Here is a 14,333-nt window from a genome sequence, read left to right on the forward strand (position 1 = left end):
GTTCCCATGACCAGCATAGTCTACATACGTAAAACCAACGACGGATGCCTTTAGCTTTCCAAAGCAGATGCACAAATCCTTTGTGCCTTTGAGGTATCTCATGATACCTTTCACTGCTTCCCAATGCTTTTTACCAGGGTTTGCCATGTATTTGCTAACCACTCCCACTTCAAAGGCAATGTCAAGACGTGTAGCAACCATAGGATACATCAAACTGCCAACAACTGAAACATATGGTATCTTGGCCATTTCAGCCTTCTCATCATCAGATGTAGGGCTGTCTTCTGCACTGAGTTTCACATATGGAGGCAATGGAACCCCAATTGTTTTCCCCACTCCATATTGAAATACTGCAAAACCTTGGAGATATACTATTGCTGAGATAGATAGAGTAATCCTTTTGACCTATCTCTGAGTATTTGCATGCCAAGAATGTGATTTGCATCACCAAGATCCTTCATGTTAAAGTTGCGATGAAGATTTTGCTTCAGTGAGTCCAAGGCATGAGTATCCTTGCCAGCAATCAATATGTCATCAATATACAGAACCAAGATAATCAAGCTTCCATCTGCGGCCTTCTTGGTGTACAGGCAATGATCCACTTGACTTCTATAAAAACCTTGAGACTGCATAAATGCATCAAACTTATGATATCATTCTCTTGGTGCTTGTTTCAGCCCATACAAACTCCTTTTGAGTTTACATACCATTTTCTCTTTCATTTTTCCCACAAACCCTTCAGGCTGCTGCATATATATGTCTTCATGTAGATCACCATGTAAGAATCCAATCTTTATATCCATCTGTATGAGCTCCATATCTTCAGTTGCAACCAAGCCCAAAATGGTTCTCAATGTAGTCATCTTGACTACACGAGAGAAGATCTCATCGAACTCAACTCCATGTTCTTGCTTGTACCCCTTCGCAACCAATCTTGCTTTGTACTTTGGTGAAGAACGAGAAGTGACCATCTTGTAAACCCATTTGCATGGAAGGATTTTCTGCACTTTAGGCAAGTGCACCAAGTCCCAAGTGCCATTTTTCTAAAGAGATCCCATTTCTAACAACACGGCTTTATACAATTTCTTGCTGTCCTGTCTGTCCTTTGCACCACGGTGTGTCAACATGACATAATCAGTTGCATTGTTTGCACTAGGAACAAATCTATTAGGTTGTCTAGTAGCCCTAGACGATCTCCTAACCCAATGATCATTGTTTGCTGGCTGTTGAGCATTTTCAAGCAACCTCAAAGAACCCCTTTGGGCCATCATAAATCTCTTCAACCAGGGGAACCTGCATATGCCATGAAGCATCATCTGAGCACTATTCAAAACTGACAAGCATGGATTGAAGCCAAGCACAAATTCTAGTGATCAAAGGAGTCCTTTAAGTGAAATAAAATATGGCTGCCCTCTCATGAAAAGCAACTATCTGTTGTAAGACCAGGTTGGTTCTCATGGTTGCAACTACTCGATCCCCATCTGGTAATGCGTTAGCTTTATCCTCATTACAATGGACATAATCCGGCATAAGATGATTGGCATTGGCCAGGATGAACTATAAAGATCCATCAGGCTGAGGCGAATTCGGCCAGTTCTTCAACCGACATCTTACGACGTTTGCCCATATCTTCACTATCCAACAACGGCCTGAGTTCATTAGCAACGGAATCACCATCTGAGTCGGCCAAGTCTTTGTCATTCCCTTGCCCAATCTGCTGATCGAGAAAGGCCATATTGATACCATTAGGTTCCTATAGATTTGCCATAGCAGAACCAGTCTCTTTGACCTCTCTCTCTCTGTCTCTGTGTACAGAGGCTGGTCTGCTCTCTTTGTCTATGCATAGGGGTAGATTGCACGTGCAATAGGAGAATGTACTGTTTATAGTCTCTGCTTGTCAGTGATCTGCTGTCTCTTGGGCACAGATCTGTCCTTGTAAAATGTCTATCTATTTGTCCCTGTTAGTGTTGTTCTCGGCCTGTGCAGGGACGTATTTTGCAAGCACACCCTTTGATCCTGGCAACTCTGTGAAATGCTGGTCAAGGCTTCCACAACATTCTCGACTCTCTCTCTCTCCATACGAGGATGCTGTCTCCGGCCAACACGACATCCCCCAAGTTGGAGTAGTGCGCAGCACATAGACCTACTCCCTTCTTCGAGAGCGAAGACCACATAAACAAAGAGATAGCACTGTAGGAGATAGGGCTCAACCGTACATAACAAGATACAACTGATTGCACGGAGTATGGCGAGCATCTACTAGCACTAGGGGGTGCGTACGGATTAGCCATCCTCAACGGGTTGGACAGATGACTGGGCTCGAACGCCTTCACATGCTTCCCACATAAGCATGCTGCTAATTGCAACAAACGAGGGGCACCAGGAGCACATACACAGAAACTGGGAGCAAGCACAGTGGACTACATACTTGGGCCCCTATCACTTATCCCTGCATCCAATCCTTTAGAATATCACCCTGCCAACTCGCAATGGCCGTCGACCATGCCTACCTACAGTTTGACATTGCGTGCAGACATGACCCAACCTCCCCCTAGCAAGTAGCCTCCCAAGATTCCCCAGGTACCACTTCACCAAGTTAACTGTGAGTGCTTATTCCGACCACCTCTATTGGAGCCTGCAGGAAATGAAGCCCTACTCACCCTTGGAGGAGATCACAACACAACTGGTGGGAACGCTCCACACCTCGGCGTCCAAGGACTTCCCCCACACATCCCCCTTTTCCTCCCCTCCGGACAAGAATGTCCCATAGAATAGTTGGTACAATGTAGAGTGTAGGGAAAACCGTCTCTGTCTTCAACAGGACGAAGCATGGGGAGCATACACATACAAACAGGCACGCGTGGGGAGTATACATGCACAAACAGGCACTCCTGATTTTCCGTCGCCTCGTACAAAGGAAGAAACGGACCTACCTATCCAAAGTGGAATGCAAATTCTACCAGCTATTCTTGGGACATGATAGCAAGGAGGCGTGGAAGGCATTCCAGGAACCCTATGCTCAGACACCCATTACCTCCCCGGATACTTGGCATGCATATGTGACCTCACTGTACCAAGTACCTGAGTAGCTCTCGTTGCCCTGACTACCAAGGAGCAGACTTGAGTCATCTACATTTTGTAGAACGGAGCAAGTTCACAGACTACAGAATGGACGAGCCCAGGACCATGAAGGCTTAGTAGCAGAGCACATGACCCATGGTCGGGACGTACTTGCACCCCCCCTAGCCCACATGTTCAACAGAGCCTTATGTGAGGGCTTCCTGCTAGTTGGTCGGCCAACACCATAATACCTATCCTGAAGGCTGGAGATCCCATGGCCCCCACGAACTACTGAACAATCATGGTTGGCCATGTACTGGCCAAGCTCTATGGATCCATCCTGGACCTTGAGCTGAGCAAGTGGGTGGAGCAACACGAGCACCGGGCGCACAAGCAGGGTTGAGGAGGGGGTACTCCACTCTTGACCATATCCTCACACTTAGAGCCATTATAGAGTAGGGTAGGGCACATGGGAGGCGGGTATACTGCTGCTTTGTGGACTTCCACAAGGCCTTCGACATGGTACCACGAGCCAGGCACATGCAAAGACTACAAGAACTGGAGGTCCCGCCCGAAATGTGTTGGGGAATATTGGCACTATACGAATCGGTCACAGGCCGAGTACGAACACCGGGGGCTGTTAAAGGAGATAACCAGAACCATTGGGGTTAAATAGGGCTGCCCATTCTCACCTACTTTATTTGGTCTCTACATTGATGAGATATCAGAGTACATGGATAGATTGGGAGGGGAGGGATCTAGCCTAGGAGGGATATTGATATCCATCTTACTATATGCGGATGACGTAGTTCTCTTCTCTAGCATATGCCCAAAGGGCTACAACGCCAATTGAAGGCACTACGGGCCTTTTGCCAAGATAAAGACCTCATTGTGAACTTGGGGAAGACCAAGGTCATGGTGTTCAACACTTCAACCCAATGGATTCAACGGTCAGTACCCCCCTTCACATACGGTAGGGAAACCGTGGAAGTGATCCAAAGATAGGTCTATCTGGATTACATTTTCAGGACGGAGATTCACTTTGAGAAAGGTAGTAGAAGATAGATTGACATGAGGCTATGCAGCCCTCAGATCTATGAATAACTAATGCGCTCGCATACAATTCCAGGAGCCCCATACAAAGCTCTGACTATTTGACACTCTAGTCACACTAGCACTCTTGTACAGGGCTCCCATTTGGGGATCCAGTCTCTACCACACGAGGAGGGCCACACAGGACTAGCCACTGCCTCAAGAAGAGGCCACCTATGAGGGATCTCACGGATGATCCGGAGTAAGCCCTTTGTGCCGCACAAGATCATCAGAGCAGAGATGGGGGTACCGCCCATCGTAGTTGAGGCTCTCTTCCAAATAGTGGCCTTCTTGCACCGACTATGGGACTTGCCCCGACATTGGTATCCCAGACTCGCACTGGAGTCGTCCAAACAACTAGCACTACAAGGGGACACTGAATGCTGGTATGCCCAAATAGAGACCTGGCTACGGCTACATGGCCTACACATGGACCACCTCCCCCCACTACAATACAGCCTAGATTGCCCCCACTTGGAGCTCAGTCGGGAGGAGGTAAACCGTATCATCAGAATGTACATCATTCAGCTACACACGGCCAAGACATGGGTGACTCCTACAGAAGACCTAGGGACAATGAAGGCTTTCTATTGGGAATACTTCTTGCACATATCTCCGAACAACTTCATTACCTGTCCAAGCTACATGGACACACACTTGTCCCATGGAGTCAGAAGCGCCATTAGATAGGTCCGTACATCTTCACACTAGCTACGGGTCGAGACAGGTAGATATGGGGCCCACCCCCTCCCCCTAGAAGATCGGATCTGCCAAATCTGCCAGCTCGAGTGGGAGACAGAAGAACACTGCATATGTAGGTGCCCAACATACTACAAGATCCGGGGACGCTTCCACTACTTGTTCAGAGAAGGATTTGGGCCACTCTCCAGAGTGATGGATTTCAAGGACAAGAGATGCCTTGGGCTCTTCCTGTTGGAAATATGGTGGCACAAAGACCACTTGCTCCGGACCTCGGAGGAGAGACAGGGAACCGCCCAACGCATGCTCACAGAATTCTATTGAGAGCCAACTACCATCCCCACCCTTGAGCCCCCATCAGCCCCACTGACCTCCCGGCCGCGGGGGACCACCCTACCCATAGCCACGGCAAGAAGCAAGGCGCCCACACCCAACCGGCCCTCGCCCTCACAGGAGGCACATGTCGAGGATACAAGGGATACTACGCTGCCACCGGAGGGCCCTGCCCCACGGATTCAACCTCTTGATGTTAGATAGACCCATGGGGACATTTTAGGATCAAGCTCCATGAGCAATTCCACACCATACTTGGAACACATATGAATTGTACCCAGCATATATACCATCTTGTACCTACTCAATTAGTTTATCATAGCTTTAGATGGTAGCTTTATCGGGACCTAGAAAGTTTCCCAAGCATTTTGTATGCTACGTTTTGGTCTCATAGGCTTTCGTAGACTTTAATATAACTTTCTTTCTTTCTTCTCTCTTTTTTCATGAAGATAATTGAATTAAGTAGTAAATATTTACATGAGACCATCAGGTCAACATTCTCACTGTATCTCTTACATGCTATTACATTAGACCTTTAGGTGAGCATACTCAATCTCTCGCACACTGTCACTCTAGAAATTTACAAGATGTGAGCAGGCTCTTAGAACAACCCATTACATAACCAATTCTAATATATCAGACAGAAAGAACAGCTGGAGTAGAGCAAACAATCGTCAGCCAGGGAGCAGCAATGTCCGGAAGGACCAAGTTTGCTGACATCATAGAAGTGATTTTCCATAAGACCAATCCACGCGCATGGGCCACATGCCCATGGATGCCCGATGCCGAATTAAAAATAAAGGCATTGCGAGTATGCCATATGTGCCACAGGGCTGTCCATCTAAGAAAATGGAATAGGTAGGAAGAATTTGAAGACAAAGAGGGCATAGAGGACATATTTCCCATAATTCACCGAGAACCACACACGGGAAATCAAATTCCACATCTGTCTTGCAACAAGGCAAGAGACAAAGAGGTGAAGCAATGTCTCATCGCATGTAGTACAGAAAACACAACGGCCTGCAGAGATCTTTTGGGCACGGAGCACTTCTCCGTTGGAAGACCCCCAATGAGCAGCCTCCACATGAACACTTTACCCTGATACAAAACCTTGGACTTCCAAAGCTGGATAAATCTGTCGCGCCACTTCTTTTTGCTATCCCTGAGATGCCATAACTTATTAACCCTCCCCGTGACCCATCTTTTAGCTTCCACCATCTGATGATATATCTGATTCGCCGACCTTTTATGAAAGTCATTAGGAAGCACAAACTTCCAATCCTGCCATGGATGCAATGGCTGTAATGCAGGCAAAGGAGAGAACCTCTAAAGACAGTCTTGTATTGACGACCAAATGTCCCTATATCCACGAGGCACCCTAAAGTACTGACGAATACGCCTAAAAGAATAAAGGCGGGGCTGCCTCCGAATAACCCCATCACCAACTGTCTTCAACCCTAACCTAGCGATTTGATTAAACTTATCTCGCTGCAAATCTTTGTGTGGCCAATCCAACAACCTTGAGGAAGCCAACATTTCTCCTTGCAGCGAATTTTCCCCCTTACGAATATCCGGAGGACGCAAGACAGCAAAAGGAAGCATCTCTTGGCATGAAGCAATTAGATGAGAAAGGAGAAAAGACTGGGAGACCTTTATGAGCCTTGTAGAATTAACTGCATGCCACCAGGAAGCATGAATAACCGTGCTTCCATGAGAGATGCCAATCTTTTCTATGAAGAATTTGGCAATATTTGACCAAGGATGACACTGAATGCATAGACTCTGCAAAAGGGACGGCCTCAAAGCAAATTAACATCCAACATATGCAAATTAACATCCAACAAAGCTGCACCCCCCATCCTTTTCGGAGTGGTCACATGTTGCCAAGAGATCCATACCTTCCCCAAATGATTGCCTTTCTTTTTCGACAGCATAAATCTGATAGGCTGGACTAATTCCAAAAGGGACTTCTTAGTCCAAGGCAGCAATGGCAGAAAGAACGAAATCATACTGATCATGATGCATTGAGCCACTTCTAGCCTAACATGAAGAGGCCAACTCTGAGATTTCTAGTACATGAAAACCTGTCATGGATTCGGGATGGCATCCAATCCAACAAAGCATAGGGAGCAACCTCCACACCCCTAGGGTATCCCAGGTGTCTAAGTTATATTGGCCCTCGGAATCACAATTCCATTCCATCCCAAGGCCTGCAGATCATTCTCCGTACAGGAGAGAAGGGTGGATTTCTGAGGATTAATGTGAAGACCCGATGCCAAAGCAAAAACGTTCCAGGCCACCATTGCCCGATTGACATTAATAGGATCCGCCTTAAAGAACACAAAAGAATCATTTGCAAAAGATGTTGATCTTCTTTCTTCTCTCTGTCTCTCTCTCTGTGCCTGAGCCCTGCGCGCAGGGGGACCAAGGAGAGTTGCGCAGGCCTGTGGACTCTATGCTGGCTGCGTGAGAAGGCAAGGGCAAGATGTTGAGATCAATTCGCTGTGCAGGGAGGGTCACGAAGGATCGCCATCACTGCTCTCTCTCTCTCTCTCTCTCTCTCTCTCTCTCTCTCTCTCTCTCTCTCTCTCTCTCTCTCTCACTGGCCCGTCATCGTCGCCCGCTGTCACTGTCGGCTGTCATCCCTCTTTCTCTCTCGTCACTGGCCCGTCCGCCGTCACTGCCCCGTCCGTCCGTCACTTGCCCCGTCTGTCACTGCCCGGTCTGTTCGTCACTTGCCCCGTCTATGGATAATAGTGGCGACGCTCCCACCACGGCTCATCTCGCTCCCGCCATTGCCCTACTCACCTGCTTCCGCCATCACGCCATCGACGCCCACTCGGACCAACCGCTTGTCCGAGCCCCTAAACCTCTCGTTCGAATCCCCAACAATCCTCGTCCGAGTCCACTCACAATCAGGCGCCCTGTCGTCCGACTTGGACACTGCCACGTGGACTAAACCCCTTGTTCGAGTCCCCACAACCGGACATCCCTCGTCCGAGTCCCCACCCTCGTCCGACTCGGACACCGCCCTGAACGTCCCTCGTCCATGTGCCCGCAAAACCGAACGCCCCCTCTCCACGTGTCCACGCTCCTCGTCCGAGTCGACAACTGGACCATACCATCCGAGTCGCCGGACCACCCACGCCAACCCGCCCCTACCATCGCCCTCTTTGCTCTTTCGACAAGAGCAGCCGCCATCTCTCCTCTCTTCGTAGCAGCCGCCCCCCTCTCCCCCGCCCTGCTACAGGCCTCCCTCGCGCCCCGGTCTCGGCACCCATATCACACCACCGCCTCTAGCCCTGTCGATACCCGACTTTTCCGCCACCTCCCACCACTGCCCATCACGCATCTGCCACCACAATGAGGCCAGATGCACACATCCCTTGAGGAAGGGATGGGCTCGAGGAAGACATCCCCGTCACCAGGCAACCGCACAAGAGGGGAGAAAAATGAGAAATACTCAGCGATTTGGAGCAGCATTGACAAGGTGACAGACTACCACACAAGGAAAGGCATGGAGGCCCTCCGAGATGTATGCAAGGCGCATGACTAAGACATCAACAACATCAAGGAAATCATGGCAGCAATGTGTGCGGAAACTGCACACCAAATCAAGGAGGAAATAAGCACGAAAGTACAAGAATGGAAGAACGAAATCTACGCCGAGATCACATCACACTTCACCTCCTGGAAGGTGGACATTGAAATGTCCCTCTAGGAGAGAAACAAGGTGATCGAAGAACTGAGGCACGAGCTCAATGAATATAGAAACCAGCTGGACCTACTCAAGGAGGAGGAAGGAGAAATCACCGAAACAACGCCCACCAAGGTGCAAACCGAGATCAACGAGCTGAAGACACAAGTAACAAAGGAGCTCAACACATGGGCAAATATAGTGAAACAAGCACAAGCCGAAGTGGCCGAGAACTCCAAATGGATTGAGGTAGCCAAGAAGTCACCAACAAAGGAGGAGTTTGTGAATGCAGCACTGGAGGAGGAGAAAAGGAGAAAGCTTAGAGCGCTCCACATCCGGGTGGTCGGATGGAAGGAAGGGGATAGCCCCCTGGCAGACGCCAAGTAGATATGTGAAAAGCTGGGAGTAGAGGACCCTCAAATAGTGGAGAATGCATGGCGTGTAGGGAAAGACCTCACCAAGGGAAGGCCTCTTATCCTCAAATTTGCCAACTTAGAATCCAGACGAGCCTTCCTCTCTAAAAGGACAGCTCTAAAAGGGGAAAAAGTCTACCTGGAGGATGACCTCACATCCACACAGGTGGCACACCGTAAAGAATGCATGCCACAGATCCTGGAGGCTTGCAAAGCGGGAAAATGGGTAGTATACAGAGATGGTCATGTCATCATCACAGATAAACGCCAATGACGGGGCGCGGCCTATGAGACCCACCTGAGGTTTGCAGTGTGGAACTGCAACGGAGCTATGAAAACAGATGCAGGATTATTCCAGGATACCTTCAACGGCAAGGACATCATCCTCTACACAGAAACCCACCAAAGCCCAGGCACCTACTTACCAGAAGTGAGGGGATATAGATGGGAGATGGCATGCCGCCCTAGAGCCCGAACAAAAGGAGGGACCCAAGGGTCCGGAGGGGTGGCTGTGTTGTACAGGGAGGAGTTACAGCCCATGGTGCAAGTCATGCGGAAAGATGAGGAAGCTCGGTTCATGTGGATCCGGATACACACAGATCGCCCCCGAGAGATATACATGGCGGTGTGCTATTTCCCACCAGCACACTCTCCATACGCACCACTGAAGGGCGAGTCACCATACCTACCATTGTACGAGGATATCATGCACTACTCCAACTTGGGGGATGTCATGTTGGCCGGAGACTTCAATGCACGCACAGCACAGAGGCAGACCCCCTTCTTCGAGAGCGAAGACCACATGTACAAAGAGATCGCACCGGAGGAGATAGGACTCAACCGAGCATCACGGGACACAGCTGAATGCACCGAATATGGTGAACACCTACTGGCGTTAGGGGGGGCACACGGACTAGCCATCCTCAATGGTCTTGACAGATGGCCTGGGTCGGATGCCCTCACATGCTTCCCACACAAGCATGCGGCCAATTGCATCGGACGGGGGGCACATGGAGCACCCACACAGAAACTGGGAGCAAGCAGAGTGGACTATATTCTCGGCCCTCTATCACTTATCCCCGATATCCATTCCTTTAAAATATCACCTCGCCCACTCGCAGTGGCTGCCGACCATGCCTACCTACAATTTGACATAACCTGCAGGTATGACCTAACCCCCCTAGCAAGCAACCCCCCAAGATTCCTCAAGTACCACTTTACCAGGCTAATTGCGAGCGCATACTCCGACCATCTCTACTGGAGCGTGCACGAAATGGACCCCCACGCACCCCTGGAGGAGGTCACAGCACAGTTGGCGGGCACACTACACACCTCGGCTGCCGAATACTTCCCCCACACATCCCCCCACTCCACCCCTCTGAACAAGAATGTCCCACAGAATAGCTGGTACGACACAGAGTGCAGGGAAACCCGGCTCCGTCTTCAACAAGACGAAGCACGGGGAGTACACACGCATAAACAGGCACGCTTGATCTTTCGTCGTCAAGTGCGACGGAAGAAACGCACCTACCTCTCCAAAGTGGAACAGGAATTCCACCAGCTATTCTTAGGACAGGACATCAAAGAGGCATTGAAGGTGTTTCAGGAACCCGGAGCCCAGACGCCCATTACCTCCCCGGACACTTGGAACGCATATGCAACCTCACTATACCAAGTACCCAAGCAGCCCCGGCTACCTTGGCCCCCAAGGAGCAGACTCGAATCATCCACATTCTTTAGCACGGGGCGGGTTTGCGGGACGCCATTGATAGACTCCAAAATGGCCATGCCAAAGACCACGAAGGCTTGGTAACAGAGCATTTGACCCATGCCAGAGACATACTGGCACCTCTCCTCGCACACATGTTCAACAGAGCCCTATGCAAAGGCTTCCTTGCCAGCTGGTCAGCCAACACTATAATACCTATCCTGAAGGCCGGAGACCCCATGGTTCCCACGAACTACCGAACAGTCATGGTTGGCCATGTACTAGCCAAGCTCTATGGATCCATACTGGACCACGAGCTGAGCAAGTGGGCAGAGCAACACCAACATCGGGCGGCAGGACAAGCAGGGTTTAGGAGGGGGTTTTGCACCCTTGACCATATCCTCACACTGAGAGCCATCATAGAGGAGGGCAGAGCACATGGAAGACGGGTGTACTACTGCTTTGTGGACTTCCGCAAGGCCTTTGACACAGTCCCACGAGCGAGGCTCATGCAGAGACTACTGGAACTGGAGGTCCCAACTGAAATGCGATGGGGGATACTGGCACTATACGAATCGGTAACGGGCCGAGTTCGGGCACCAGGAGGGCTGTCAAAGGAGATAACCAGCACCATCGGAGTCAAGCAGGGATGCCCACTCTCACCCACCCTATTTGGCCTCTACATTGATGAGATCTCAGAGTACATAGATAGATTGGGCGAGGAGGGATCGATTCTAGGAGGGACACTAATACCCATCTTACTATATGCGGACGACATAGTCCTCATCTCCAGCACACCCGAAGGGCTACAGCGCCAACTGGACGCACTACAGGCCTTCTGCCAGGACAAAGACCTAACTGTGAACCTGGGGAAAACCAAGGTAATGGTGTTCAACACGTCAACCCAATGGCTCCGACGGTCGGTACCCCCCTTCACATATGGCGGAGAGACTGTGGACTACCCTGAGAAAAGCCGCAGAAGATAGACTAACCTGAGGCTATGCAGCCCTCGGGTCAATGGAGAACCAATGTGCCCGCATACAGTTCTAGGAACCTCGGACAAAGCTCTGGCTTTTTGACACCTTGGTCACACTAGCCCTCCTGTACGGGACTCCCATATGGGGGTCCAGTCTCTAAAACACGTGGAGGGCCCCACAGGATCAGCCACTGCCTAAGGAGGAGGCCACCTATGAGGGATGGCAACAGATGGAGAGACCCTTAATACTTATGATCTCACGGATGATCCGAAGCAAGCCCTCTGTACCGCACGAGATCATCCGCATAGAGCTGGGGGCATCGCCCCTCGTGGCTAAGGCCCTCTTCCAGATGTGACCTTGGGCCGAATATGGGACCTGCCCCGGCACCGGTACCCCAGACTCTCCCTGAAGTCATCCAAACAGCTAGCAACACAAGGGGACACTGAGTGCTGGTATGCCCGAACAGAGACCTAGCTACGGCTCCATGGCCTGCACATGGACCACCTCCCCCCACTACAATACATCCTAGACTGCCAGACAAGGAGCCACCAACCAATGCACACTCAACGAACTCTACCAAATACCAGCTACCCTCCCCACCATCGAGCCCCCACCAGCCCAACCGGCCTCCCGACCCCGGGGGACCACCTTAGAAATAGCCACAGCGAGAGGCAAAGCCTGGCGCCCACGCCCCGTCGGCCCCCATCCCCGCAGAAGACACATGTCGAAGATACAAGGGATACTACGCCGCCATCGGAGGGCCCTGCCCCGCCGCTTTAGTCTCTCCATGTTAGACCGACCCATGCAGGACATCCTAGGATGAACACTCCAGGAGCAGTTCCACACCGCACTGGGAGTACCTCTAGATTGTATCTAGTCTAGATATCATTTTGTACCTACTCAATTTAGTTCAACATAGCATAAATGTTAGCTTCACTGGGACTTTTGAAATCTCCCAGACATTTTGTATGCAACATTTTGGTCTCATAGGCCAACTTTTCCTGTTGTAGATGTTAATATAACTTTCTTTCTTTCTTTCTTCTTTCTCTCTCTGTAGTCTGCATAAACTTCAGGCATGATAATACCTATACTTACTGCTTTTGAGTGAACTCTCTTGACCGGTCTCTAATATTATTCTTTGGATGGTTGTGGATTAATTCTATGCACATGTTTTTGTTAGATGCAAGGAGGTTGCATGATATTATGAGCTGTGATATAATTTATGCCAAATTTTCCTTAACCAACAGGAATCATTAAGCTCTATTGTGATTGCAAAACTAACCTTCATATTCTGTTCCTGAACTTGCATAGAAACTTGGTGTGTGTGGTCTTTGTGCAGAGTGGCATACTGAAATTGCTCCTATTTCTTTTGCTTTTTGTGAATATTGCAGATTTTTGCAGAAAAGCCAGCTGTGCACAGGGCTTTTCTTATGTATGTACCAAAGAAGGTAGTTTCTTCTTATTAGATCAAATGATAGATACATTAAAATGATCTTTATGAAAAGGTCAAGATTCAATTCTATTGTGGTAGTTTATCTGATGATGGGGGTCATGATTTGTTGTGGATGTTTGTCCTTTTTTCCGTATTTTGTGGGTGTGCTTTTACTGAAGTGCCACATCAAGTGACAGATCACAGAAGTCGAGTTCTGGACAAAATATTGCCGTGCGGAACTTATAAATCGAACAAAAGTAGCTGCTGCTGTTGCGGGAGAAGCTGAAGAGGATGAATACCTTGCAATGTTTCTGAAAGATGATGACATAATTGCGAGTGAGTCCCAGAGAAAGGCATGTGCCATTTCAGATCATGTTTTCCAATTTCACACTAATAATATTTGGGCTGTTTGGTTCATTGGTATCAAGTATGATTTATGCAGGGCCAAAAAAATATCAACTCATTTAACACTTTAAACTGTGTTGCCAGATTAGGAAGGTTGATCCAACATTAGATATGACAGCAGATTTGGCAGATGATTACTTGTCATTGCCGGTAGGTAGGCCTCTTTGTTAATATCATCATGTTACTTTCCTCTACAAATCCTTGAATGACTGTTGTTATGAGCTTCTATGATATGCTGAACTTATTAATGACTTGTAGTTTGAAAGCTGTTTTGTTATGGCATGACAATCATGTTTGACCTGCTTCAGGGTCATGGAATTTTAAGAGATGGAAGCAAGGAAGACGTGAGGGATGATGCAACTCAAGTGAAGAAGACTCTGTTACATGATATCAATAGACATGCAGCAGTTGTTCTTGACAGCCGTCCATTAGGTCATTTCATGGTCAAACTTCCTTTCCATGCCTTTATTTCTTCATTACCAAGTATAACAAGTTTTCATGTTTCCTTGTGCACTAT

At 49.0% G+C, this 14,333-nt stretch overlaps 1 protein-coding gene across 4 annotated transcripts in view; it reads left to right on the top strand.

Annotated features, from left to right (window-relative positions):
- Positions 1 to 14,333, top strand: part of LOC148020808 (general transcription and DNA repair factor IIH subunit TFB1-1-like) — a 153,681-nt gene that overhangs the window by 103,892 nt on the left and 35,456 nt on the right. For all 4 annotated transcript variants that reach the window (XM_087698619.1, XM_087698617.1, XM_087698620.1 and 1 more), the window contains 4 exons: positions 13,371 to 13,427; positions 13,609 to 13,764; positions 13,901 to 13,966; positions 14,125 to 14,248. In XM_087698619.1, the coding sequence (XP_087554745.1) occupies positions 13,371 to 13,427; positions 13,609 to 13,764; positions 13,901 to 13,966; positions 14,125 to 14,248 (403 nt within the window). The remainder of the gene's footprint in view (positions 1 to 13,370; positions 13,428 to 13,608; positions 13,765 to 13,900; positions 13,967 to 14,124; positions 14,249 to 14,333) is intronic.

The sequence above is a fragment of the Lygodium microphyllum genome, chromosome 18 (genome assembly GCF_053477565.2).
Source record: "Lygodium microphyllum isolate KBCC chromosome 18, Lygodium_microphyllum_v1.1.10, whole genome shotgun sequence".
NCBI classification, from domain to species: domain Eukaryota; kingdom Viridiplantae; phylum Streptophyta; class Polypodiopsida; order Schizaeales; family Lygodiaceae; genus Lygodium; species Lygodium microphyllum.